The sequence below is a fragment of the Phaethon aethereus genome (genome assembly GCF_964289735.1).
Source record: "Phaethon aethereus genome assembly, chromosome: Z".
Taxonomy (NCBI): domain Eukaryota; kingdom Metazoa; phylum Chordata; class Aves; order Phaethontiformes; family Phaethontidae; genus Phaethon; species Phaethon aethereus.
Window position 1 is genome coordinate 40,810,818 of NC_138577.1, and position 27,674 is coordinate 40,838,491.

The 27,674-nt window shown below is 40.0% G+C and overlaps 2 protein-coding genes across 2 annotated transcripts in view; both read left to right on the forward strand.

Annotated features, from left to right (window-relative positions):
* Positions 1-2,512: 2,512 nt before the first annotated feature.
* Positions 2,513-22,266, forward strand: CARNMT1 (carnosine N-methyltransferase 1; the record flags this gene model as incomplete). Its single annotated transcript, XM_082013002.1, has 8 exons — positions 2,513-2,853; positions 5,633-5,828; positions 6,810-6,973; positions 13,984-14,124; positions 18,967-19,145; positions 20,748-20,867; positions 21,773-21,876; positions 22,150-22,266. 8 exons carry the CDS (start codon positions 2,513-2,515, stop codon positions 22,264-22,266), a joined length of 1,362 nt encoding a protein of 453 aa, XP_081869128.1.
* A 4,252-nt stretch (positions 22,267-26,518) lies between these two features.
* The window catches only part of TRPM6 (transient receptor potential cation channel subfamily M member 6), a gene marked incomplete at its 5' end in the record, with an annotated part of 104,402 nt that continues 103,246 nt past the window's right edge, over positions 26,519-27,674 (forward strand). Inside the window, one exon of the mRNA XM_082013371.1 lies at positions 26,519-26,848. Within this exon, the coding sequence (XP_081869497.1) occupies positions 26,519-26,848 (330 nt within the window). The remainder of the gene's footprint in view (positions 26,849-27,674) is intronic.

Genomic DNA, 27,674 nt, shown 5'->3' on the forward strand with positions numbered 1-27,674 from the left:
GGTACAGCAATGCACTTCAGTGGTAAAAGACAATGAACTCTTCTGAGTCTCTTTGGGAGATAAATTACTTCAGGTGCTCTTATAAAAGTTTACAGAACTCCCCTGCAACATTGGTGTGTTGGTAGAATGCTTTTGCTTTGATGGTGGTACAGCTCCTGACAGGAAAAAAAAAAAATCTTTTGCCCTGGCAGGTGCCTTTTGATAGCCAGGGCTATGCTAGCTGTAAAGTGGTTGGGGACAGCTGCAGGACAGGAGCTTGTGGTTCTTTTTGTGAAGAAAGGATGTTTTTTTGGAAGTGGTGTCACCTTCTGCTGGCTGCAATTTCAGGCTATCATAGCTGAAGGAAAGCTTTACTAAATGTCTCGCATATGTTTAGAAACAGTGATGACTGCAGTGTTGTTGTTCTACAGAAGACTAAGGGGCTAATGGCTTAAGAAGCACACAACTGCATTAGGATTATTTTGACATCCAGAAGGTGATTTCTTAATCTTTATGATGTAATAAATAACGGAAAGAACATGACAACGTAGTAGTCATAAACACTGACGTAGTAGGAACAAACTTTTTATCTTGCAGAGATAAATAAGCTATTGGTCCCTGTTTAACCATCAAAATTAAGTCTAAAAGCTGAATTTTGAACTCTTTGCACTGTAGATCATTGATTCAGGTGTTGGCTTTGTGACACACATGGTGTTTCCTAAAGAGAAACCATTTAATGTGCCCTTGGAAACAATTACTCTTTTGTCCATCCAACTGGCAATAATGTCTGTGCTTTCTCTCCAGCACTTCCACTGAACACCTTTATAGACAAAACTGTACAGTCAGTTAACATAGTTGCAAGAGAATATGAATAGTGTGAGAGTAAAGAAAACTGGAAAAAAAAAAAGAGTAAAGTGAGAGTGTTTCTGTTAGGAGGCTCTCCTGGTTTCAACTGGGATAGAGTTACTTTTCTTCCTGATAGCCTGTCTAGTGCTGTGTTTTGGATTTGGGATGAAGATAATGTTGGTAACACATGGATGTTCTCGGTTGTTGCTGAGCAGCCAAGGGCTGTCCAGCTTCCCGTGCTCTGCCCTGGCAGCGAGCAGGCTTGGGGTGCACAGGAAGCTGGGAGGGGGGACAGCCAGCATAGCTGGCCCCGGCTGGCCAAAGGGATGTTCCATACCATAGGGTGTCACGCTTAGCGTATAAACTGGGGTTGTTGGCCAGGGAGGGGCCGCAGCTCAGGAACTAACTGGGCATCAGTCAGCAGGTGGTGAGCAATTGTACTGTGCATCACTTCTATATCCTTGATCATCATTATTATTATTTTGCCTTCCTTTCCTGTTCTATTAAACTGTCTTTATCTCAACCCATAAATTTTCTTTTTTTTTTGTCCTGATTCTCTCCCCCGTCCCACTGGGGCAGGGTGTGCGGGTGGAGGGAGTGACCAAATAGTTGTGTGGTGTTTTAACTGCCTGCAGGGTTAAACCACTACAGAGGCTGATGCTCCTATCTCCCCAGAGAGATTGGTGTGCCAAAAAACTTCTCTCGTGTTCCTGTTATGTGGTTTACAAGGACTACTGCTTCCTGCATGTCCTTAGACTGACGAGTGATACAGGACAGTGCTCTTCAGGTTCTCAAACTAAGAAGGGGATGGGCCCTCTAGGAAGAGCTGCCTCCTCTCAAAGCTGGTTGGAAAGGAGCATGGTGACCTGAAGGAGGGCATCAGCACCCAGTCAAACAAGTTTTGTCACATGGAGGAGACATGTCCTCAGGGTGAAAGTGGTGTTGTGGGGGAAAATCTAGTGACTCATGCATTGCTAGACACAGCTGAAAACTTGCCTCCTCACTTTTCTCTCCCCACAGCTGGTCCTTGTACTTTTTTTCAGGAAGCATAATCTGCCCTCAGCCCAGTGCACAGGGTACTGACAGCGTTCCTTCTGCGTCTCCTGCCTCGTCAGCACAGCTACCTCACTGCTTGTGGCTGGCTGCCGCACAAGGCTGGATGTGTCCCTTCCCACAAGCTGGAGCTGCCAACCAGGTGGAGCTAAGCAAGAGCCGCGGTTCATTAACTGCTGAACTTGTACTTTAATTTTTGCGCGAGGACCCCAGAGGAGCTAGGCAGGCACACAACGCATCCTCTCCAGGTACATTCCAGGGGTGTTCCAGCCTCGTTGCCGCCATGTTGCAAGTCCCAGCGTGCCACTTCAGACAGGCGGAGGCGAGCGCCGTTCCGCAGTGTTTTCTCTCCCTCCTCGTGACAGCCCACGCCCTTTGCGAGGGCGCTGATCCTAAAAGCCGTCGCGGCTGCCTCTACCGTCTGTCGGAAGCCTCCACGGTCAGCCTGCGCCCCTGCCCGCGCAGAAGCCTCCCGCGACGCAGCGCCACCTCCCTCCCGCCACCGCACGCTTTCTCGCGATACTGACTGCCCGCCCTCACAGGCTGGCGCGCGCCGGGCCACCTCCCCCCGTGCCGGAAGTGAGCGAGGGGACGTACGCGCCGGGCGCCACCGCTGGCGGCGACCGTTGGGGGGATGTCGGCCACGTGCGCCGTGTCCCCTAAAGCGCTGCCGCCGCCTCCCCCGGGCGAAAGGGACCCGCCGGCCAAGGCAATGCGCAGGGGTCTGCGGCGGGGCCACGAGGAGGAACGGGAGCAGCTGCCGTGGCCAGGAGAGAGCGCGGACGGTGGGGGCGGCGAGACAGAGGTGGAGCAGGCGGCCTCGCTGAACGACGAGCGGCGGCGGCGGCGGCAGCGGCAGGAGCCGAGGGCGCTGACGGCGGCGGGCACGGCTCCCAGGGCGGAGGAGGAGGCGGAGGAGGAGCGGCTGGAACGGGAGCATTTCCGGAGGATCGTCAACGCGTTTCGATACTACGGGTAACCGAGACCTGCCGCCTTGCGCGGGGGGCCCTGTGACACCCCCTTCCCCCCACCCCCCTTTCACCGCGTCCTCCTCTCGCTGTCCTGGCCCCGCAGGCGCCCGGACCTCGGCGACCTTGCGGGCAGACGCGCGGCGCGCCGGGCGCCAGGCTCCCACAGCTCTCGGCTCTTCCGTGTGTGTCGTGTGGCCGCTTCCCCCGCTGTGTGCCCCGTGGGGGGCGCTGCGCCTGTAGCGGGGCGCGGGAGCCCGAGGCGGGAAGGGAGCGCTGCTCCCCCTTCAATGCCTGGATACGCGCAGAGTCGCCGCGATGTCTTTGTCAGAGAGGAAGCGTAAAAGAAAAAAAAAAAAAGTCTCAAAGTACGGCGCACCTAAAAAAGCGTGTGGAAGGTCTCATGTAAGATAAAATGCTTTAAGATGCTATAAAGTACTCAAAACTTAACCATGGCTCCTGCTGGCAAAGAAGTGTGAACGGCTATTGGCGAAATTTTTGAGAAAGACATATTAATTTGCCCAAGAGCTAAGGCCTGTTGATAGTGCTAATGGATGCATCTTGTTATAATTTTGATTTTCTAGGCATTTGTTCAGTCAGAAAAGGGCTTGATAGGAATAAAATAAACAGTGACGGGGACCTAACTGTCTAAATCATGGAATGGAAGAAGAAACAAAAATTACCTAAATTGTGGGGGGAGGGGGGGCGGGGCAAATAGAACTGGGTGAAATTGTCCAGTCCTATACAATATTTTGGTAAACTGTCTTCTGTTACTCCAGGTTTGGAAAGCAGATTTGGGATGTAGCTACACTACATATTTGTATACAGTTGACAAACCCCCATCGTGTGAGTCATTATTATGTGCTGGACCCTTATTGTCAATATAATACACGCATAATTTTTACATGACAGTGACGTTCTTGGCAGGAGTAGGTGATATTTGGAGTATTTTTTCTGTTTACTGTTTTTATAGCTTGGGTTATTTTTTTCTTTTGTTTTCCAGGACTAGTATATGAGCAGGAGGTTGGTGTAGATGACACTTCAATGTCTCTTCCGAACTGATTTCTCTAATTTAGTTTGGCCATACCAAAGGCTTTATGTTAGTTATTACTATTAGCACAATAGCCAACTGTAATTTACTTACATCAGTGATGTAATGGTATCCTCAGACGTTAGAAGCTGTGAGCATCTTTCTCAACCTCATGCTGAACTGTGATTCTCAGTTGCTTTTGAATACTTCTGTTTCAGTAAACACATAACAAAAGGATATGACTCAAATTTCCAGTACAGAAATTGAATTAAATTACTCAGCCTCAAAGAAATAACTCCAAATTTAAGTGAAATTACGTGTCTTGGTAGCCAAAATAATTTAATTGTAAATGTCTGTATGAATAAGGCAATAATGTACTTTCAGATGAGTCTAGGCTGAAATTCTTGTCTTGAGACATACAGACTTAATTCTTTGTGTGTAGTTCCTCTGATTCCAATGAATTATTCCTTCTGCTAGAAGGTTGCAATTCAACATGGAAGGGTAGAGCATTATGGTTCAAAGAATTCTTCTGACAAAACTTTCACAATGGTTTTAAGCTAAGATGATGTGCTTTATATAGGGGATTGATTTATTTTTCTTGTTGTTCCTTCTCTTTCGTTCTTAAATGTATTTTAAAACCAGTGTAGCTATTGCAGTGAACATTCCTTTCTCCGTAGCACATATGTAATGTTGGAGATACTAACTAAAATTTCCAGACTGAGATTGCAATTAAAATTGCAGCAATTGCATCTTACTCTCCCTGATGGCTAGTTTTCAGCCCTGTGCTGCTGACACAAGAGTTCGAGAAATTGCAGTATGACTTGACCTGATAAAATGATTCGCTGCTGCCAAAAGGGGAAGTATCTCTTGACCTGGTTTTATGACCTCTCTTTTTCTCTAGAGTCCTTAGGACTGTGCTCAGCCGACTTGACTTGCTAAACTGACAGAAATCAAATCTAGCAAAATTACAGGTCTCTTCAGGGTTAGCAAGGTAAACCAGCTTTGTGGCAGGCCTGGTGAGTGCTTGAATAAGATGGAGGGCAGAACTTTTCTCAGTGAGGAGAGGGAGGAGGAATGAAAAAAAACAGACCTCTTTCTCTTGGCAGTAGATTTATCTTTTAAATGGAGCTTTTATTTTGGGGAAATGGAAGAGTCATTTTGAGCTTGGATCAGTTACATGATCAAATCACAGTACTCATACTTGAGGGGAATAGGGGAAAAAAGAGGGTAGTTTAGTGTATTAGTGTGGCTGCCAGTATGGTCCAGCTGTGACTTACAGTTCTTCAGAAGCAGTTGATTTTGAGGATCCGTATTCTAACTCTACATCTCTTTATTTCTGTAGCCAAAGTTTACCACAGCATTCAGCTATTCATTCAATTTAAATTGGATTTGTGAAACAGTCTGAATGGTTTTGATGGGTTTGGGGGCTGGTTGTTCATTAAATTTTGTAGATCCATGTATTAAGGTAGTGATCACCTGTGCTGGAAATGAGCAGCTGATAATGAAACTGCAAGAATGGTCCTCTTTAAACTGCAGCATGTTAAAGAGTGATAATGTAGAACTAGAGCTTAAACCAAACATTTTTTGTAAAAGATTCCTGAAAACTTGTTCTCTAATAAGGAATTACAAAGTCTGATCACTTTCTGTGTCTAAATTAAGTAATAATTTTAATTGGAGCAGCTTAGACTGAATTATTTATATTTAGTATGTGCATTGCTTCTAAATATCTAAAGACCTTAAACTTTCTGCTTTTTAGAACAAACATGCATGAACGAGTGAACAGAACAGAGAGGCAGTTTAAATCTCTCCCAGCTAACCAACAGAGTCTTCTTCCTCAATTCCTTCCTCACCTTGACAAGATTCGGAAGTGCATTGATCATAATCAAGAGATACTACAGACCATTGTGAATGACTGCGCTCATATGTTTGAAAATAAAGAATATGGAGAAGACGTATGTTTAAATGGACTTTTTCATACTGCGAAATTAAACTCTGTATGCTTTGGGATTTTCCACATTTGTTTTTCACACCTTTAGGCCTCCAACTTTCTTTCCTTTTTCCCGCCTTTATCTTCTCCTTTCTTACTTACTATTTGCTTACATTTTGTCACTCTTGTCTCACATCTTGTAGAGCTGTTGTTTAGTAAAACTATTTGTTATTAGTCCTTGTGGTTACTCTTAAGAAAACAAATTGTGAATCTGCCAAATGACAGTAACCACTGATTGTGAAAAGGCAGTTTTTCACTACAGAGTTCTAGCTCTACCCTGATTACATTTTAAAGTTGTCTTTGCAGTTAACAATGTAGAGTGTGAATGGTATTATCTGTCTTACTGTAGCTTATAGTATGTTCTGGCATTCTAAATCAGTTACATTTTTAGATAGGCCGAGTATTTTCAATGTTACCAGCTGTAAAAACATTTTCACTACTTACCTGCTTTATCAGTGTGGTGTCTATGAAAAAAAATTGCACTCAGACTGGCAGAGCTGGAAACTGAAGTCCTTTTTTGGTATCTGCAGGCAAGATACAGTAATGGGCAGCTCTAACGTGAGCTTCTCAGCATTGCCTCGTCAGTGCCTCTTCTCAGGGTACGCAGTTCACCCTCTGCACTGGCTTAGCCCATGTCCTTTCCGGAATAAGGACTACCAGTTGTGCTCTGATGTGCCATACTATGTGTTGGTTTTTTGATGTGGAACCTGGTCTCTTGGGTGCTGAACTGAGACCAGCAAACTCAGTTTGTTTAGGATTCGAGTTTGGATATGCGCACTAGTTGCAGGAGTGAAAGGCAAGTGCTTTGTCAGCTAAAACTCCCAACAGCCCTTATAGCATGGCTTTTGTCTGTTTATAATTTACATTATTTTTTTTCCCTCCAAGACTAAAGATACTTGGTACATTTCCCACTAACCTTTTGTTTTTTCCCTTCTACTTTAATCAGGGAAGAGGGAAGATTACACCAGCTTCAACATTTGACATGGATAAATTAAAATCCACTTTGAAACAATTTGTGAGAGACTGGAGTGAAGAGGGAAAGCCTGAGAGAGATTCCTGCTACCAGCCAATCATTAGCGAAATTGTAAAGAACTTTCCAAAAGAAAGATGGTAATAGTGTTTTAAGACTTATTTTTATGTGGGCATGCACTGTTGCATGAATCTAACAAAAGTTTTTGTGGAGTAATGAAAAGCTTGGCTTTAAAAATACAGAAATTACTTTGAATGCAGCAGAATTTATTTTTTAATCAAGAAAGTTTTTGTTTCTAATATAAGGTGTTGGAAAAGAGCATAATCATAAACTTCACAAAGGAATACCAGGTAAACCAGGAATAACTTTTTTTTTTCCTGCAGCTTGATGTAATGGGTTATCTGTTAACTTTTCAAGTAAGAGGCCTAGGAGGTTGTGAAATTAACTCAGTTGTGCTCAGTGAGGTGAAGTTTTCAGGTCAGCAGATTCTTGGAGTGTGTGCTGCAGATAAAAAGAAGGACACCTGTGGCAGCAGCAAGTACGACTTTCCCTTCATGGTGGAAGGAGAAAGGAGGCAAGAAGACTTGTAACCTCTAGTGCAGTTTTATTGCACTAAGAATTTACCCTGCAAATACTGAATTCTGGCCTTGTTTTCAGACAGGTGTTACAATGCGTGTTGAAAAAGATGTTAAAAAAGCTTTGCTGCATGTGTGAGTCTTTGTAACTGCATTGGCTTGTTAACGCCACCGAAATAATAGCTGGTGTGGGGATTTTTAGGTAACTTTAAGTAGAAATATACTGGTAGAATCTCAGAAGATACTACTGCTGTAAGAATTCCATGTGTAATGGTTCTGCTATTTAGTCAGCCCAGTCATCATAAAGTACATTTCACTTTAAACTTAACACTTAAAATGGGAGAATTTGTGAACTTTGTACTCCTAAATATAATAGGTCAGAACTGAAGTTTGGTATAGCCGGGTGTTACTGTGGGTTTTCTTCTTTCTTGGCAATTGCTAATTGTGCACTTGTACCAATTTGAAAATACCTTTCATCTTTTAATTTTCATTAATAAAGACTATTAGTGGTGGCAGAACATGGAGTAGATATGGTTGGTTTCTCTTTTGCCTTGGGCTAACTGATCTCAAGGTGGCTGTACCACTAAAGATATTTTATCTGAAGGTGAACTTTCTGCAATATGTTTTTAGTGCTAATAGTCCCCTACGTAAGATAAAAGTGAATTAAATACTACAGGTTACCTGATGTACCTCTGATGTGCAGATCTGTTGGAGAAGTCATAACTAGTTTTGAAAGTAATAATTTTAATCTTCAGGATAGCTGTTCACCTTTTTCTCTGTATGCTAGCTTTTAAAGCCTTTTGATTATGGGAGAGGTAACCTACATCAACTCTTAGAGGTACGTGACTGAAGGTGAAAAGTTTTGACTTTTATATTTATCATCAGTGAACTCCATTTCAAAGCCTTCAGTTGGTGTTAGGAAGCAACATGTGGTAACACTGGGTGAATCTGAAGATGCTAGTTTTGTGCTTCTTCACTAGGAATTCTGGTGGCTGTTGTTGTCAAACACAACTAATGTGACAGTGCTTCTGTCCCTGTTTTGATGGTTCTGAAATACCAGTTAGGGTTTTTTTGTCTCTACAGAATCTCAAAACATCACTGCATACATCTCTACTGTAAGTTTGAGTTTGTCCAATGTTTTTTTAATTTACAAAATATGTATTTCATACATTCCCATTTAAAAGTTTAATATTAATGATCATTATGGAGCTGTCATGGCACTTACGTAAAACTTGTTCTCTGTTCATGTATTGTTGACAGCTCACTCTTTTTCCTAGTGACCCCTCAGGTGTATTTCCCTCTTTGAGGCAAGAAGCAGTTGTTCAGAAGGGCCTGTTCTCTTTGTGTATTGTCAGGCTTAACTGGTAATGCCACTTCAGCCTTGTGCAAGATGTAACTTCACTGGCATGGCAGGCTGGCTGGTCAGTCAGTCTGGTTCCTTTTGTTTTTTTGCCAGTTTTGGAGGAGAGCAGTTTGTTTCAGTTTTAAGGGATGGACAGGGCCTGAACTGGCCATAATGGAAGTTTTTCTGGCTGTTGTGTATAGCAGGTGCAGTCAGCTTCCCCTGGAGAGGGTGCTAATGTGGGAAGACAGCCTGTAGATGGAACCCCAGAGTGCAGCTTTGCATTTCTTTAGAGTACCCTTTTGTAGCATAGAGTGCTGAAGTCTCCTGAGATGATGAAATGAAAGTGCTGGAGAAAAAGTGTATTGTTGGCACTAGGTGATGAAGACAGCTTTGTCTACGTGTATTTTGCATTGAAAAGGTGGAGAAATAAATATTTTAAATTTAAAACTGTTAGTACAAGTCACCTTTTACTTTTTAATGGCCTCAACAGAATTGTACGTTCAGTTTCTAGTTAACACTATTTCTTATTCCGTGCATTAGAATCATGTGAAAAAGGAGTTTAAATTTTTTAAGCTATTCAAGTATGTCTTGCTCCATGGACGCACATGTTGCGTTGTTGCTTTTTGCAAGATTGGCCTGTATTGTTCCAGCTGCTATGCAAAGAACAGGGCAAAGAAGTGATGTAGTGCTCTATATGCTTGCTTTTCTAGGATGCAGAAGAGAGATAAGCAGTGATTGAAAGCAACTGTAAATCAGAACAGTCTTGTGAATAGGTGGTACTGTTATCTTGTGTTTCAGTCCAGTCTTCTGAAAGACAGTCATCTAAAAATTAAATAAAATGGCAAAAGCTGTTTCTGCCTCCATTCCTCTTCAGAAAAAAATCCTTCTTTCTGCTTAGCACCTTAACACAGAGTCTGTTAGTTGGATCAACAAAACAGAAGACTTCACTTCTTACATGAAGTCCCATGAGATAAGGTCTTCCTGAAGAACTGATAGATTTCCTGCATTATTCATGTTGGAATGTAATTGTGTTCCAGCTCACAGGGTCTCTATAATATTGTCTACCTTTTAATGAAGCCATCTGAATTTCTTGGATCTGAATGGATCATGATCTCTGCTTTCTGTAGGAGAAAACAGTAAAACATTGATACACTTTTATTTCTTGATGGAATGTGTTCATTAAAGCATTTTTATTGGCAAAAATTAAGTTGAAAATGTAAGTAAGCATACTGATTTTTTTTTTCCTAATTCCCCATTTCTTTTGTTGTCTTTATTTTCTTTCACTTCTACGGTTACCCTTCCTACTTATGTGAAAGAATGTAGAGATCTTCAGCTTCTTGTCCAAAAGGAACCAAATACATAGTTAACCTTTTAGTTAATTATCATTCCATGGCCAAGAACAGTAAACTTACGTATTTTCTGCAAAGTTTTCTTTTATTCATTAACTTGGCCTTTGGAACCACCTATGACTTGAAATTTAAATATATGATGCTGTCCAGCAATTGATTGCATTTCCCAAGATACTGGCAGGACAGCCCAGAAGAAGTCACCAGTGCTCATTTTCCTTTCTATTTGAGAAATAGGTTAGTAATCCTAAAGCTGAGCTTGGCTGTACTTCCTGCATGTACTCTGTTGTATTTATAGTGATGATAGAAGTTCTGCTTTATATAAAGTTACATAAAATTTGTATAAAATACATCTGTTCTTGCAGAGTTTTTAATCTCATCAAAATTTGTGCTTAGCCTAAACTTTTCTTTGAACATTGGATTTAAGAGCAAACTATATCTTCAGTGTTACTGCAGTCCACTGAAGGCTTTGCAGGTCTTTACATGGAAGTAGATAAACCTCAGCTGCTAAGTTTGGAGAAGAATTGCTCTTCAGATGATTGTGCTTTTTAGCTACCTTCATTATTTTATTTGAAAAGTAGTTTTATAAAAAATCTCTGAAAATACGGTACAGTAAAATAATGAAAAATACTATACTGAGAATCGGATCTCTATCTAAAGTAACGAACATTACATATATAAGACATCAGGAAAGAAGGAGTTTCACTGCGTGATTTGATGCTGATGTTTCCGCTGATATTCTATGTATGGACTGTATATTTCTTATCACCCATTATCACTAGCTAACACTTAATTGCAGTGTTTAATTCATGAAAATGAGGTTTGTGTTTGATCACACGCACTAATTTTTCTTTCACTGAACTTCAGTTTACCCCTCCAACACCGTAATTTTTTTTGTTACGAGCACAATAGGCATAAAATAAGAAGCCTCTGTTTTTATAATGTATATTTTTTCCCTTAAAAAAAGGACACCAAGTTAAAATCTTCATTAATGGCATTAAAATTCTGAAAGCTGAAAATATATCACATTGCAAAATGCAGTACAATAATGGCATGACAGATTTTAGTTGTTTCTTGTATTTCTGCACTTTTTAAGAGCCTGCTGCAGTTTCAGTAGTTGAGCCAAACAGTGTACAGTGCAGCCTGCTTCCCTCCTCTTTGTTCACCTCCTCTCCCCACACCTGTAAAGTTAATAGGCCAATGTTTCTTCCCTATTGCTCCACAGGTTGGATACCTGTTTATGTTCCTAACTAATGCTGGATTTATGCCATAGAAATCCTGCTACTGCTGGCTACTTCAAGGCTAGTTTCACTAACCTTTGGTTATTATCAGTTATCACAGTTTGGGGGTTTTTTTTAATTGTCTTTGCTACTGCTGTAATTATATATCCACCAAACTGAAACAGGTTTTTCTAGCCTCCTAAATTTTCTTAAGACTGATTAGCCATTAAAAAAGCAGTTTCTGTGCAATTAAAATTTTTTAGCTGTTCCAGTGATTCAAAAATTAGCATAACATAGTGCGTATAGTGTTCCCACTGGTTTTGTACGTTAATTTTTTAAGATTAATCGAACGTTTGTTACTTAAAATTCTTTTTTAGTCTTTCAAAGGAAAAGGGATTTGAGCTTTTTTTTTATACCAAGACTCTATCAACAATCACTAGTTATACAGGAAGTTTGCCACATACCTAATTTCTCTGATTATAGATTAAAAAAATGCTCTTGAACCATTTTGGAAGGCTAGTGTTAATGTTAGTTTCAGATTTGATTATATGTATTTTATTAGCTGTGCTCTGTGTGCTGAAACAAAATTGGGGCCAGCACCAGTCCCTAGCAACTGACAGGAAGAACATAGATAGAAATTAAATGTCTTAACAAGTTTCCAGACAGACTTCAATCCCTTAATAAAGCTGCAAAGGAAAGTGCAGTTAAAATCGACTGTTTTCTAAGAATTTGGAAAACTAGTTCAGAGACACAAAAGCTTTATATTGTGAACAAAAAGATACAAGGCAATTACAGGCATTTTAAAATCAACTCACTTGCCTGTTAGAAGTTTTGTCTTGTTTTGGGATGAATAAACATGCAGATTTCAAAACGTGATTACATAGCCCCTTGTTAGTAGGTTGTTTTAAGAAAAGTGTCTTTTCTGATCGATGTATGATAATCTTGGAAGTGGCATAAGGCTTTTCAACCCACTCATTGTGTAAGTATCCACATGGGGGTGCAAAAATCTGTGTAGAACTAGTCTAAATATTTTATTAATGAAGTTAAATTGTAAGGAAATTAAGAAATAGAATAGATTAGGAATACATTTGGAGTAACAGTGACTAGATATACCACATTGAGTTTTTTCTAGCTTCTCCCAGAAAGTGGATTTTCTTTCTACTCCTTCTGGGTACCTATTTTCAGAAATTTCATCTTGAGCAAGTAATTTTCCCCTGAATTAACAGGAGAACTGTTGCTTCACAGGAGTGCTCTTAAGTCATATCAAAGTTTGATTTCCTACTTCTTGTTAATCAGAAAATAAAGAATGTGGAAATAGAATAGAAATGAAAATCGGGAAGGAGAAGAACTTCGATTTTCCATTTGGGAGGCTTCACTAATTACATGATAAGCCACAAACCAAAAGACACTGTTGAAAGTGCTTTGTTAGTTTGTGTGGCCTTTAGAAAAGGATAATGCTTTATTTTGTTTTTAGGTAATAGTCTTCAGAAATTTGCTACTTTTCAGATTTTATGTAACCCTCTTACTCATCTTCATGCTTATGCAGCGTGCTAACTCTTCTGCACCCTTTTTGGCATCCTGAGTTTTTATGGAGTCAAAGGCTTTGCATTTTGCTTTCTTTCCTCATATGTTTGGAAGCCCTGATTGTGGCTTCCTTCATTTAATTACATATAAATAGATAGATGTATGTTTTGTCTTTGAAGGTGACATGTAAAAGGGAGGGTAATCTGAGTGTTCATACTTGTTTTTTTGGTATATGAAATTATGAAGTCTTGTTCATGACTGGAAACTGAAAATTATTACTTTTTAGATGAAGTATTTTTTCAATTTGCTGTGGGAGTGTTTTTTGCTTTATGGGTGAAGGTTTGATTGCATTGTGATAGAAGTCTGATGGTTAGAATATATATATTGCCTTTTCTGCCTGAAAGAGGAGAAAATTTTGAGATTCTTAGTTCTTCTATTTATTAGTTGCTGAACTTGGGAGATGGGAGAGGTTTTTCTAGGTATCTCAGTAAACGTACTGCTGGATATCTTCTGGTAGTCAACTTGTTGCCTAATTATGGGAAGTGATGGGTTAGAGAGCTGCAATGTACTTTGATTTAGGAAATCTTATGTCACTTAACGTACTTGATTGGAATTGGTGAACAGCCTATTTAAAACCCACAGTTGCTGAGAAGGTAATTGCTTTAAGGTGTTTACAGTCTTGAGTTGCATATCAGCTTATAGAAGTTTTGTTTGCTTTGTGTTTCTGATATTAAAATACATGTTTATTTTTCATGCGTTGTAACAAAAATTCTAGAATATTTACTAGTTATCAATGTGCTTCGTAGAAAAATAAATGATGCTATATGATAATGTTCTTTGTTCAATCACTTCAGAGGTTTTTAGTTTGATAACTGTAAAAGTTTTCAGGAAAAAATAATGTTTTGTAATTATGATCTGTATTCTGAATGTTCTTTTGAGTCATTTTCTGTGAATTATTTTGACTGTACATTTACCCAATCTGATCAGAACTGGCTCAGTTTGCATTTAAAAAGTAAAGTCAAACAGTAAATACATTATAATATCTAAGTATTTGGGGAAGAAAATGTTTGACTGGCCCTCTGTAAGTTTTGTTAAGAGGTATCAGATAAAGACTTAACTATTATTTTTGTTCTGTTGCAGGGATTTCTCCAAAGTTAATATCCTGGTACCTGGTGCTGGGCTAGGTAGATTGGCGTGGGAAATAGCTATGCTCGGTTATGCGTGCCAAGGAAATGAATGGAGCCTCTTTATGCTCTTTTCTTCTAACTTTGTACTCAACAGGTACATAGCTTATGTTTTACTTGCTGACTGAAACCTAGGGAGGCAAAATTATAAATAAGAAAAGCTTGAATAAATACAACTTACAAGAGTAGATTTGTAAGTCCTAACAGGGGACACACATAACTACTTTTTAGAATGTTTTAATTAAAAAAAAAAAAATCAGTGGTATAAGTGGGGGAGAAAAGCATTGTATCCGAGTCATTAAAATTTAGCAGGAAGCTGGCTTTTAAGTTATGAGTCTTAAAATCTCTAAGTTGTACCACAGATTTTCTGCATAATCTTGAATAGATTTTAGGATTTATTTCACATCTGCACACCTATGTCACCAGTGTCAAATATGGACTAGACCGTATGTGCATGGTACTTAGTGGTGGTGATTAGTAACAGAGCAAACCTGTTAAAGTGTTACATTCCATACTAAAATTTTAGGCACTGTTTCAATGTAAAAACAACCACCAAAGCGCACTGAACCACTTCTTAAGCATGTCTTGTCACTGAATAACAGCTAAAATAATATAGTTAATAGTTCTGCAATTATGGTGATGTGCTAAATTTGTGTGTAGTAAACTTTATAGGTTTAATTTAGAATGACATTTCTGTATTTTGTATTCTGTCACTTGCATTGGAAATTACTAGTTTCATAACGAACTCGTGAAGGAATAAAGAAAGCAGCAAACACAACTGTTCTTTTAAGAAAGAGGGTGGGAATGCTATGGATGGGCAAGTATGAAAGAGGTCTGGGGAAGGGGTTTCTTTTTTGGGGTATTCAGTACCAAGTTCAGAGGCACAGAATTTGCCAGTTCACTCATTCTTCAATCTGAAATGATAAACCTTTGCTGAAAACACCTAAACTATTGACTTGTATTCTGTATTTTCATGATGTTTTGGGGCCATGTTTGTAGACTGATTGTCCACAGTGGACTGTGATGATCTTAAATCTGTTATAGCTTACTGTTCAAAAACAACAAGGGGAAAACTGAAAGAGGGTAGGTTTAGACTAGATATAAGGAAGGAATTTTCACAATGAGGGTGGTGAAACCCTGGCATAGGTTGCCCAGAGAGGTGGTAGATGCCCCATCCCTGGAAACATTCCAGGTCAGGTAGGATGAGGCTCTGAGCAACCGGATCTAGTTGAAGATATCCATGCTCATTGCAGGAGCGAGGTTGGACTAGATGACCTTTGAAGGTCCCTTCCAACTGAAAGTATTTTGTGATTCTGTGAAAACACTTTAATATGGCTACTGCACATCTGCTTAAAACAGTAGTAGTTGGTGTGATGAAAATAGGTATTTGCTAGAGGTTTATTTGTTCTTTTTTTTACATTATTCTTAAATTACTCTCATCTGGTGGTAAAATTGCATATTACAGTTGAGCTGATCTAATGCCTTGCAGCTACTGAGAAGAGGTCACATTCTTCTTGTCCTTAGCTATGCCGCCCTGCTGGCTCTTAGGCTCTTTGGAACTTTTGAAATTATTCAAAGCAGCATAAAAGTATTCATTTCCCATCTTTGGGAGCACTGATCAGTTGTCACAGTGGTTCAAATCTGAAAATTAACTTCATTCCTAATTACCTCTGACATGTTTTTTGTCTTCCTTAAATAATGAGTCTTTGGCCTATATGTGGAATTCTCCTAAAGATCCATGCTTTGCTTATGATAGTAATTATTCTTAGCATCTGATGCTCATGTGGCGTTTCCTATTTATGTAAGATACTTAGCAAAGAGTTGCATATGCATTAGACTTGCTAACAGTATTAGATTTTAGACAGCAAAATTGAATGTTGCTCAGCTGCTGTAATCTTGATCTTTGCTGGGAAAATTATTAGTTACAAGTTTCCTTGTTAGCATGGAAGAGATTGCTGCTAACCTGACTCTGAATTTCAGTCAGTTCAGTTGAAGTCTAAGCTTTCCTTTATGCCAGATCTAATTGTGGGCTTGGGATGTCTATTAAGAAGGTTTTAGGGACTTTTGGGATCTTTCATTTTAGTTTTAAGTAAGAATGCATATGTATGCCTTCCTGGACCTGAAAGAAACAGCAATGATCAATATGAGCTGAAGATACCAGTTAAGGAAGAGTGGTAAGAAAGAAGGATTTGCAAATGAGTTTTTAACTACAGTCTTAATTAATTTTTGTTTTCAGTTGATGAAAGCATGAGGATTTTCCTAACATGTGCTTACAGTTTGGATCTACCTTCTTTCTCTGACCTTGGTTTATTTTTAGGAAGACAAAGTACTATATTGAGTGTCAAGCCAACTACTACAGTGGGCTCCTAGATGTGGTATGGTGACTTAAGTCTTCTGTATACAAAGTGGTATCTGCTGATTTTTACACGTGTGAAAAAAAACTTAATTCTCTTAAATTGCAAAATTTTGTTACTGTGGATGAAGTTGCATAGCATGTTGTGTAGAGAGAATGTCAAGGTCTAACTGTGGTCACTATAAGTATTTGAAATTAATTAGAGTGCATCATTCCATTGAAGAAGCTCTAATTTGACAGTGAAGTGACCCTGGAGTACAGTGGCTCCAAGGCTGCTGTAGTTCTTGTATGGGAAATTGTGCTTTTTCTTGTATGGGTAAGGTTCTTGGTGGTGGTGCATTTTTCTAGTGTTTAGATGAGTTCTGGATATAATGGCAGATCATTGGTCATATACAGACACACTTCACTTCTTAAATGTTTTGGAAGAGCAAAACCTGTGAAAAGCTCTGTCTTCCTGCCCTTGGAAAGCATACTGACATTTTCAGGCAGTCTAGAGCCACAGGACACACATTACTTACCTTCCACATCTGTCAGGGGAGGAAACAACACTAGGGTGGTACTTATGTGGAGGAGGGAGGAGCAGCTGATTGCTGATTTGCTGGAGATTCAGAGCACAAGGTCAGTAGCCTTGGTTCAGCAGACTTTCAGCAGCACTAGTCCCACGTATGAATATTTGAGAAAGTTCAGTTGAAGTAATGTAAAATCACTTTGTACCCAAGTCAGAGTAGGGTTAGTTTAAAAAAGCCTTAATTAATACCAGTAGAATTCATGCTAATAGTGGCTACTTTTTATTTTCCAGAAAGAATGTAATTTTAGATAAATCTTGACACTTTAAGAAGTCTGCTTAATTGTGTTTATTGCATGTCCATGAATGCTTTAGGATGAAAACAGTTAAGCATTTTATTTTTAAGTCAGTGGTCAGAAGTAAGATTTGATCTATGCATCTTTTCCAGAACCATCTTTTGGACTCAGTGTTGAACAGTAAATGCCCTGCCCCTATGGAGAAAAGCGAAGTGTGTCACACTTAGTCAAAGATGTTATATTTTTATAACATAACTTATATCATACTTCTTTTGTTGGAAGGATGGAACTGTAAAGGACTGCAGTATTTATTTTTGAAGTATAGACTACTGAAGCTGTAAGTAAAGGGAAGTTTTCAAGCTTCAATATGGAGAAGGACTGGTCTTTTATATTAAATTGGGAATTCCTCTTGGAGCTGTTCGAAAGCCTACAGGAATATGCTTCATGCTGGAAAAAAATATACTGGGATATATGGAGAATGCTAGAATGGGTAACATACACCTTTTGTTGGCCAATGTGGGGTTTTGTTTTTTTTGTTGTGGATTTTTGGTTTGTGTGTGTTTGTTTGTTTCTTTTCTTGTCTTTTTTTAGCCAAAATAGAAATGCCTTTCTTGAAGCAAATGGTGCCCATGTTGTCACAGCTTTTTCCCTATATTTTTTTCTTTGCATGTGTCTGATAGTTGTCATATCTGATACGGAGACAATTGATGAGCTCAGTATACTGCTGATCTAATACATGTTATTTTTGTATTTTTTTAACTGATAAAATGAAATATAAATATGACACAAAGAAGGCAAAAAAATGTTATTTCAAAGACTTTACCACAGATATTTTCTATCCACGCAGCCAAAAGAGTGCACTTTTTATAACCTGGTAGATTGCTTTGCAGTTTATCCAGTGTTTGATGGTACGTGTTTTATGGGACAGATGTATCCTCTGTTTTCTCTGAAAGAAAATGGTTTAATTTCTAATTTACAAACTGATTTTACAGGACTGTGGGGAAAAGCTGCTTTTTATACTGTAATGCTATTTTTTATCACTTTTTAAAGTAAGAGTTGACTTAGTTGGTCATGTCAACCCACAAATTTTACTTTACAAAGACATGTTTACTTAGCCTTATTTGCAACACTCCAGATGTTACTAACTTAAAATGTCATCTAGTGCAAAACTACTATGCTTTGCAAAGTGGAATTTTATTTATTTTTTGAAATCTAAAAGCATTCTTTCAGTTAACATCTGAAAAATGCTATTGTTCTGCTGTGCTTCAAAACCCCTATGATTATGGTTCAGAAGAGACAAAAAAATACAGAATGAGAAAAGGTTTCCAACAAAATTCATGGAACTAATGTTACTAATTTACTTTTTTTTTTAATAGGAAAAAAATACAACCCAGAAAGGCTTAGCTTCACTAAATAGATAAATATACTAAATCACAAATTTCATTAATCTTACAAAAGAATCTTGTGCATTTTCTTTACAGTGGAGGAAGTCGGGGAAAATGGTAAAAAGTGGGAAAAGAAAATTTTAAAACTCAAAAAGGCAGTTATTTTGTGGTGATAATTTGTGAGTAAAATTGCTTGGTTTTTTAATCAGTTCATAAATGGATGGGCAGTGTGAAGTGGTATGAACCAGATTAAAGTCCTTTAGGAAACGCATAGCTTTTGCAAGAACTTTATCAGCAAAACAGTGGATGTTGATGAAAGTCTTTGACGCCTACCTACATTTCTAAATAACAGATAAGCAATTAATTGAAACTGAATTGTGCTGATTTCCGTATTTTGCAGATGCTCTGAAATTAACTCATATAAGCTTTATCCCTGGATTCATCAGTTTAGCAATAACAGAAGATCTGCTGATCAGATACGTCCAATTTATTTCCCTGATGTTGATCCTCACAGTCTTCCTTCTGGTTCAAACTTCTCTATGACAGCAGGCGATTTTCAAGAAATATATTCTGAGTGCAGTGAGTAAATGTAAACTTCTAGGCTATCCATGTAACTGTATCTTTGGAGTATTTGCTATGGGATGGTTAATGATTACACATAGAAGGGACCCATATCTGTAAACACGAAGCAAAAAGGACTAACTGTACCAAGATTTTCTTACTACAAATCAGCTTTTCTTTTCTCCTTAGTTATAAAAAAAATACGGACACCTCCTTGCCTAACAGTTCTTTGTCACAGTAGTCCCTTTCAGAATAGGACAGCACAGTAGTATTATGGAAAGGTTTACTTGATGCAGAAAAGTGATGTTATAAAGGGAACAATGTAACTATTCACTTCTCCAGTATACAAAATAGAAACAGGAGGGTTTTCTGGTGGTTCATTTCCTCTTGTAAAAGCAAAGCAAACTGTTTCAGTAATAGTAAATTATAAATTAAACATATATATATTTATTGATTGCCAATAGTAAATTTATTTCAGAGGCACATTATGGGGATGGTAGATACCAAAGATTGAGACTTCTGTCAGTGCAAATAACCTTATTTTTTCTTGTGATATCAGGTTATTTGTGCTGTCCTCATTGCAGCTATGAAGTAATGCTTTATGACTAACCTAATGGTGAATTAACCTGCAGAAGGGTAGCACTTAGCCATTTCTTTTATATGTAGTTTAATATTATTATATATGCCTATTTAGAAGTTGCTATTTTTTCCTTACATGCTATTGGATTATCACCTCAGGCATCTTTTTTCTGTTTCCACCTTTCTGTCCCTATTAGACCCACAGCAATTTTTCACCAGGATATGTAGCTGTTGATCTGCCCTTTATTGTGCAGCTAGACTTCCAGATATTTTCTTGTAGGAGCCTTCCTTATAGTTGCTTAATTTTCTGAAGCTTCTGTCTTACATTAGAACATCTGATACTGGCATAAATTGAGACTTTTAATTTTTTTATTTACAGAACTTAAAACTTTTGCAATTTCAAGGATACATGTTTAGAGAAAAACAGGGAGACTCGTGCTTTAAAAGGTAGACTTTGGAAGATCCTGCTTGTTAAATTCAGTAGTGGAAAACAGCTGGAGAAATATTCAGATGCTGCGTAAAGTGTTTTAAAGCTATGTGATTTGTGAAAATACACTTTAGTTTACAGACTTACATTTTTCTAGATAATAACTAGAAAGGCCCAAAATCACCGGGTATTTTTGCAGTTGTATTTCTAACAGTTGTGGTAATGAAGTTCAGAGGACAGGTGAGTAATAGCATACTTGGGCCTTCATTTCTCTAACGTGTGTTATAAGATTTACATTTTACAGTATATAATATATAATTTTATATAACATGTATGAAGACTTTTAAAAAATGCATAAATAATAAATAAGTATTGTATTTTAGAGTGTGTATGTGTATAAACACACACGCATATCTTTAGCTCACAGAAACTCAAACTTAACTGTTGTTAAACCAAAATATTTTATTTACTTGTAAATTAAATGAAGAGCCTTCAATTGTTGTTAGTTGAAGGTAATACTAAGTGTATAAACAAATACTGGGGTTAGATGATTAACTGTTACATGGGTAGAAACATTGAAACTAATCTATATGTGATTTATTCTTTTTATGCAGATACATGGGACTGCATAGCAACTTGCTTTTTCATAGATACAGCACATAACGTTATTGATTATATTGATACTATATGGAAAATACTAAAGCCTGGAGGAATATGGATAAATGTAGGCAAGTGTGACCAGCCTCTCTTCCTGCTAGCTTTGACGTGTTTGATCATGTAACAGGCATCTAGTACTTGAAAAGAGTTGTGAAGATCAGTGTGTCTGTGCTGAAAACTCTGTGGAACTAGAAACATCTAGGGCTTGGAAATTATTTCATATGTATTCAGAATATGTCCAAATGTTTGCTAGTTATAATCAACACCACATGATTATTTTAAACAGAGAAGTAAATCTTACCAGTGGCAAGTTTTGCATTCAAGCATCAAACATTTGTTATTTGACAAATACAGCATCCTGTACTCTTTTTTGCCATTTTTCTAAGAAAATAGAACTAGTTCTATGTGTAAATACATTCTTGCGTTTTTTTTCCTTAATCTGTTGGCTAATTTGTACTGTGCTTCTAAGCAGAAGTTTTGGGAATGAGATTTATGTATGCTGTGGCTCAAAAGAAGGGAGATTTAAATCTGCCGTGGTGAAAGAATGGCAGACAAAACCCAGGAGTTGAACATTTTGTGTAGTAGAAAGTGCTGAGTCACTGGTCAGTCCGTCACTACACCAGTCCTGGAGAGTCACAGAATGCAAGCAGAGCTCCTGAGTAGACCACAGCATGCCCTGTCTTCTGTCCTACAGAGACAGGAGTGATGCTAGACTGAAGAAATTTTAAGATACAGAAAACACAATCTGGTAGGAAGTGAGACTTCAGTGTGGAATAAGCAGCTGAAATAATTTGTTTTCATTTTGCATTGATTCTGAAATTTGTTGTAAAAATCATATTCGAGTGATAGAAATACGTTCTTTTCTCTGTATTTGAATGTGAGTCTGGATATAAGCATTCTTTGCACTTTCAGTATGTGCTTTTCATTTTTAAAATATTTTTGTCTTTTTAATAGCTATTTCCATTGTATTTTTGTACTCTAGGTCCTCTCCTTTACCACTTTGAAAACTTGGGAAATGAACTTTCTATAGAATTAAGCTATGAGGATATAAAAAATGTTATACTGCAGTATGGATTCCATATAGAGGTACGAAGATGCTGTAGTTGTGTGAGCAGTTGGTATAAACCAGACAAACACCTGTGAATAAACCTTTACCTTAAATATAGTTAACATAATGGCATATACTAATAACTTCTAGGAGAATTAAATGTTCATAATTGTGTTGCGAATTATTTGCTTTCCTCATTTTTTTAAAAAGTATATAGATGGGCCTTGAAATCCAGTAAGTAGTTTATTTCTTAAGAGAAGCTTGTGTAGTTCTTGTAGAAAAGGTGTTTTGAAAACTGCTTTTTTTTTCAGGTGGAGAAAGAATCTGTACTGTCAACTTACACTGTGAATGAACTCTCCATGATGAAATACTACTATGAATGTGTGTTGTTTGTGGTGAGAAAACCAGAACAGAAGTGCTCTGAATAGGTCAGAAAAAATTAGTGGCTTGAAAATGAGAATTGAGAACAAAATGGACTGGGTGATGTCTGGACACAACCTCAAATCAGTGGTGCCTTCTTACTCCAAACAGGATTTAGATAGTGTCTATTTTCTTAATATCTCTATTGCTATCCAGACATGTATTATGCCATGCATATTTATAATATACTTGTGGAAATGGAGGAGGAAATGTTCACATATACTGTCTTTGTGCTTTGGAATGCATTAAAAATAAAAGCAAAAATGTTTTCCTGAGAATAGAATTCAATGTTTGCCATAACCAGGCTAATACTCTACATATGCTGCCTCATTTTTCATACATTTATAATGATTTTCTTTTGTCTACTTTCTGATGTTAGTAATGCATAGAGGTGCTTACTGTATTAGCTGTGTCACATTTAGAGAAGTATTTCTAAATATACTTAAATTAAAAACTCTGAAAAGGTTGGGAAGTGTTAAAATTATTCTTGATAGATACAAGCCATCAGAACTGTTACAGCATTTTCTGTGGAGCTGAAACAAAGTAGATTATTTTACAAATTCTAATCTTTGTACCGCTGTTAACAATGTAATCAAAACACAGAACCTATAGGAACTGTGAGATTGTAGAATCATCACAGAATAGTTTGGGTTGGAAGGGACCTTTTAAGGCCATTTAGTCCAGCCTGCCGGCAGTGAGCAGGGACATCTTCAACAAGATCCGGTTGCTCAGAGCCCCATCCAACCTGACCTGGAATGTTTCCAGGAGTGCGGCATCTACCACCTCTCTGGGCAGCCTGTGCCAATGGTTCACCACCCTCATTATGAAAAATCTGTTCCTTACATCTAGTCTAAATCTACTCTCTTTTAGTTTAAAACCATTACCCCTTGTCCTATTGCTACAGGCACTGCTAAAAAGTCTGTCCCCATCTTTCATAAGAATGATGTCCCCTTTTAAGGACTGGAAGGCTGCCGTAAGGGCTCCCTGGAGCCTTCTCTTCTCCAGGCTGATGAACCCCAGCTGTATGTGAAAGCAGAGTACTGAGTGAAGAAATAGCAGCATGTAACAGAGAAGCAGTATGTTAACTTCAGTTCAGGAATAACATCAATTTTTATTAATCTCTCAGTGTTGAAACTGAAACATTAGATGCTTTCCCATCATAAAATACATTGATTTTGAATCACCTACTTACTGATTAGGCCAAAACAGTGAAGCAGTATTTTCTCTTAAACATAATTAACAGAAAGTCATGTTGTACCTTGAGCTCTTTCCTTTTCTTAAAGTTGATAACATATCAGAGTTATCCATGCCCGTGTAGGTAGTGCAACAGAAAGTTGCCCTTTTTGTCAAAGGGCAAAAAGAAAAGTTACATGTAAATAATATGTGCTGGAACTTCATTATCTTTAGCTGAGTCAGCATATGCAGGCCAACTGGTAGACTCTTTCTTTGTAACTTCAGGCACTTAACCCTTGTTACTTCTTGGTTCCTTCTTCTAATGTTTTTTCCAAGATGTGGCTTAGGTAAACATTTAATCTAGAAACCGTGGTACTATACGAGAGGCTGAATCATCTGTCACTTAGAAGTTATGTTCATGAGAAAATATTAATTAATAATTACAGTTTTGAGAGGAAGTGTCATGTTAGCCATTTTGTTTCTTTAATATATAGGTTATCTTAAGTACCATTTTTATCCATTTTCAGAAATTTCTTAAAAATGTAAAAACATTACGGTAAGGAATCAAGTTTTTTTTCATATTTGGTCATAATGGCACTGGACAACAGCTTATTTGTTTCCCATTGTTTCTAGTCCCTTTTTTCATAGTGATGTCCTAATCACATCTCTTTACTAGATCTGTTACTGCTTTTGGATTTTTCCCATTAAGGCCAGAAATTCGTGCCTTTGTTCCTAAATTGAAAGTATGCAAGGAGGGCAAACACAAGCTTCTTTTTTATAATTTCAACATTGCATAAGAGAGTGTGCGCCTGGTTATGTTGAGTACTGTGCCCCTTTCTGCTTGGAATCCTCACTGAGAATAATGGCTGCTGGTCTACAGGAGGGTTAACTTAGAGCTTTGCTTAAACCGGTCTTATTTGGGCTGTCTCTTCATCCTGAAAGTGAGCTACCAAGATGTAGCTCCATAAACGAGCTGTCAAAATTCAACCCTGCTTCAAGAAAAATGTGTCTAAAGCTGAAACACTGCCTTTGCAACAAGTAGATTAAAAATAAAAGCCCTTGAACACTTGAATATACCACTAATAAAAAAGTTGCTTTAATTTTCTTATCCTACTATTTAATTTTAATCTTTGAAGGACTTTGTGATTTTTTTGCTTTCATTCTGATTTTTTTTTTGTTAGGTAGAATATGATTAGTGTTTCACTTGATTTTTTAAGCTCCTTGACATTAGACAAGGTTAGGTAAATGTTGATTGCACCTGGATCAGGGCAATGCCCAGTATCAATATGGGTTGGGAGATGAAGGGGTCAAGAGCAGCCCTGCTGAGGAGGACTTGGGGGCACAGGTGGGTGAAAAGCTGGACATGAGCCAGCAATGTGCACTCACAGCCCAGAAGGCCAACCATGTTCTGGGCTGCATCCAAAGCAGCGTGGCCAGCAGGTCGAGGGAAGGGATTCTGCCTGCGCTCTGATCAGACCCCACCTGGAGTCCTGTGTCCAGCTCTGGAGCCCTCCGCACAGGAAAGACATGGACTTGTTCGAGTGGGTCCAGAGGAGGACCACAAAAATGATCAGAGGGATGGAACACCTCTCCTGTGAGGACAGGCTGAGAGAGTTCGGGGTGTTGAGCCTGGAGAAGAAAAGGCTCCAGGGTGACCTTCTTGTGGCCTTCCAGTACTTAAAGAGGGCTTGTGAGAAAGATGGGGATGGATGTTTTAGTAGGGCCTGTAGCGGTACGACAAGGCGTAATGGTGTTAAACTGGCAGAGGGTAGATTTAGACTAGATATCGGGATTCACAGTGAGGGTGGTGAAACACTGGAACAGGTTGCCCAGGGGGGTGGTAGATGCCCCATCCCTGGAAACATTCCAGGTCAGGTTGGATCGGGCTCATTGCAGGGGGTTGGACTAGATGGCCTGTAAAGGTTCCTTCCAACCCAAAGATGCTGTCTTTCTGCCTCCTATGCAGTCTGTAGTCACTCTTGAAAGGTAGCGTTCTTGTTTTTCACATAGGAAATTGAACTCTTTCAGGTTGAATGTCAATATCCTTTGTTCTGGTGGTTTTGTTCTCCTTCCTCCCCCCCCCCCCGCCTTGTCACAAGTGCTGCTGGTTTTTTGTGCTTGTTTTGTTTGGGGTTTTTTAACCTACTTTTTACTTACATCAGGTATATAGTGATGCGCTTCTGTTTCTAATCCAGAAAATGCCAGTTTTCCCCAACATTTTACTTTTAAATTACAACAGTTGCAGTCAGAGCTGCTGGGAGCAGAATAATGTTGCGAATAAGTCGTACGAGTTGGTGGTGTTACACCTGCAGTCCTATTTATGAGTTTTTAAAAATCATCACTTGTATTTTTATGCATGGGGATAATTGTGTATTGCTGAATGTGATCACATTCTTCTTTCCAGTTGTATACATGGGGGAAAAATGCTTAAGGTGTTCATCAGCCAAAGCCAAGACCATTTTAATTTGGGCCACTATTAAGCTGTACGTGGTATCGAGTGTAAAATAAAATGCTGCCTAATTTTCAGCGTAACGCTTCTTTTTTTTAATAGAGTAAGTTTGACAAATAAAGTGTCCTGTATTTTTATTTACATGTAGTGCACTCTTGCACCAGTTACGGAGTCTCTGCGTGCGCTTGCGGCAGTTTTCAGTGTGTGTAGGGGACTTGGCCTCCCTCGGGTATTAAAGCTTGCGCTATGACTTCATCTCGCTCCTGTCTGATTTTGTCCGTTGCCGCGAGGCAGGGGTTACCGTTTTGGCCCCTTTCTCTATCCGGCTGCCGCTAGGACCCCCCGCCGGAGGGCGCACGGAAGCCGCGCGGCACCGCCGCGGCCGTCGCTCCGCGCCATCCGGCCCCGCGAGCTCCGCGGCGGGCACGTGCTCCCCGGCAGCCCGCCCCCGCCCCCCGCTCGTCAGTCACAGGTGGGCGTAGCCGAGTGCCTGGCGGCGCTCCGCCCCCTCCCCCCGCGGCCTTGGGTCGCCGGCGGCGGCGACAGGGAGGCGCATGCGCTTTTCCCCCGCGCGGCGGCGGTGCGTGCACTGTCGGGAGACGCGCGCGTCGCGGAGCCGCTGGCGCTCGGGCCCCCTCATGGCCAAGCGGCGCGCGGAGCCGTTAGTGTGTCACGTGCCCATCAAACGGGTCCTGCGCGAGCCGCTGCCGCTCCGCGCTGCCGCGACCGAGCGGCGCCCCCGGGGCGAAGCGGCCAACGTCGGCCCCGCCGCTCCGAAGCGGAAGCTGGAGGAGGCTGAGGCGCCGCCGGGCAAGCGGCCCGGGCTGCGGGGCAGCAGCCCCCGTGGGGAGCAGGGGGACGCGGGGGGCAGGCGGCGGCGGCGCGACGGGCCCGCGGCGCCCCAGGACGAGCGGACGGCGGACGGACGCGCCGGTGGCCGGGGCAAAGAGCGGGCCGCCGCCGATGAGGTAACGGAGCGGGGCTAGGGCGGCGGGAGGCCTCCTGGGGAGGATGCTGCTGTGCCGCCGTGGGCGGGCCCGGGCAGCTCGGCTCTGGGGAGGGAACATCGTGGGCCGTGTTGGGGGCCCCTGAGGCGTTACCGTGGGGTTGGGAGCTCGGCCCGCTGCGCTGGGGCGTGGGTGCCGCCTGGGGGGGCTGGCGGGCCATGCGGCCGGCGGGTCGGCCCGCTCCGTGCCCCCCCCGCTTTAGTGGGCCGTGGGCCTCTCAAAAGCTTTTTTTTCCCCTCTCCCTTTTTTCTTCTAGCCTTTCTTTTCTTTCGCTATAGAAAAACTGATGGGAAACAGCCTGTCTGGAGTTCATCTTAGTTACATCTGTCTTCAGCCACATCCCTGTCCAAAAGTATGGTGGAAGCTTGAAGAGTTTATTTAGGTTGCTTCTCTGTTGTTTGAGGTTGTGGGTCTGGCTTACTGCAATATCTGATAACTTCCTTAACTTTTTCTTTTGGGTGGGCGTTTAGTACAGCGTTAGCTGTACCGGAGCTATTTTATATTTGAACTAAAACGTCTAGTGAAGGCAGTGGTCAGGGGATCAGTTACTTAATGATCAGGATGTACTGAAATGCACGGTTGACTTCCAATGTTTTTGGCACACTTTGAATAATGTACGTTCTTCTCCCTGGCCTTGACCACATTTTACACAATGGTACAGGAAACAAAATGTGGTACTAAGAAAGTTATAGTTTTGTAAAAATAAAACGCTAGGTCAAATTTCGTGCCTATTTAGAAGTTTGATATATGTAAACTAATTTTTCCTCCCACCTAGACCTTTTAAGTA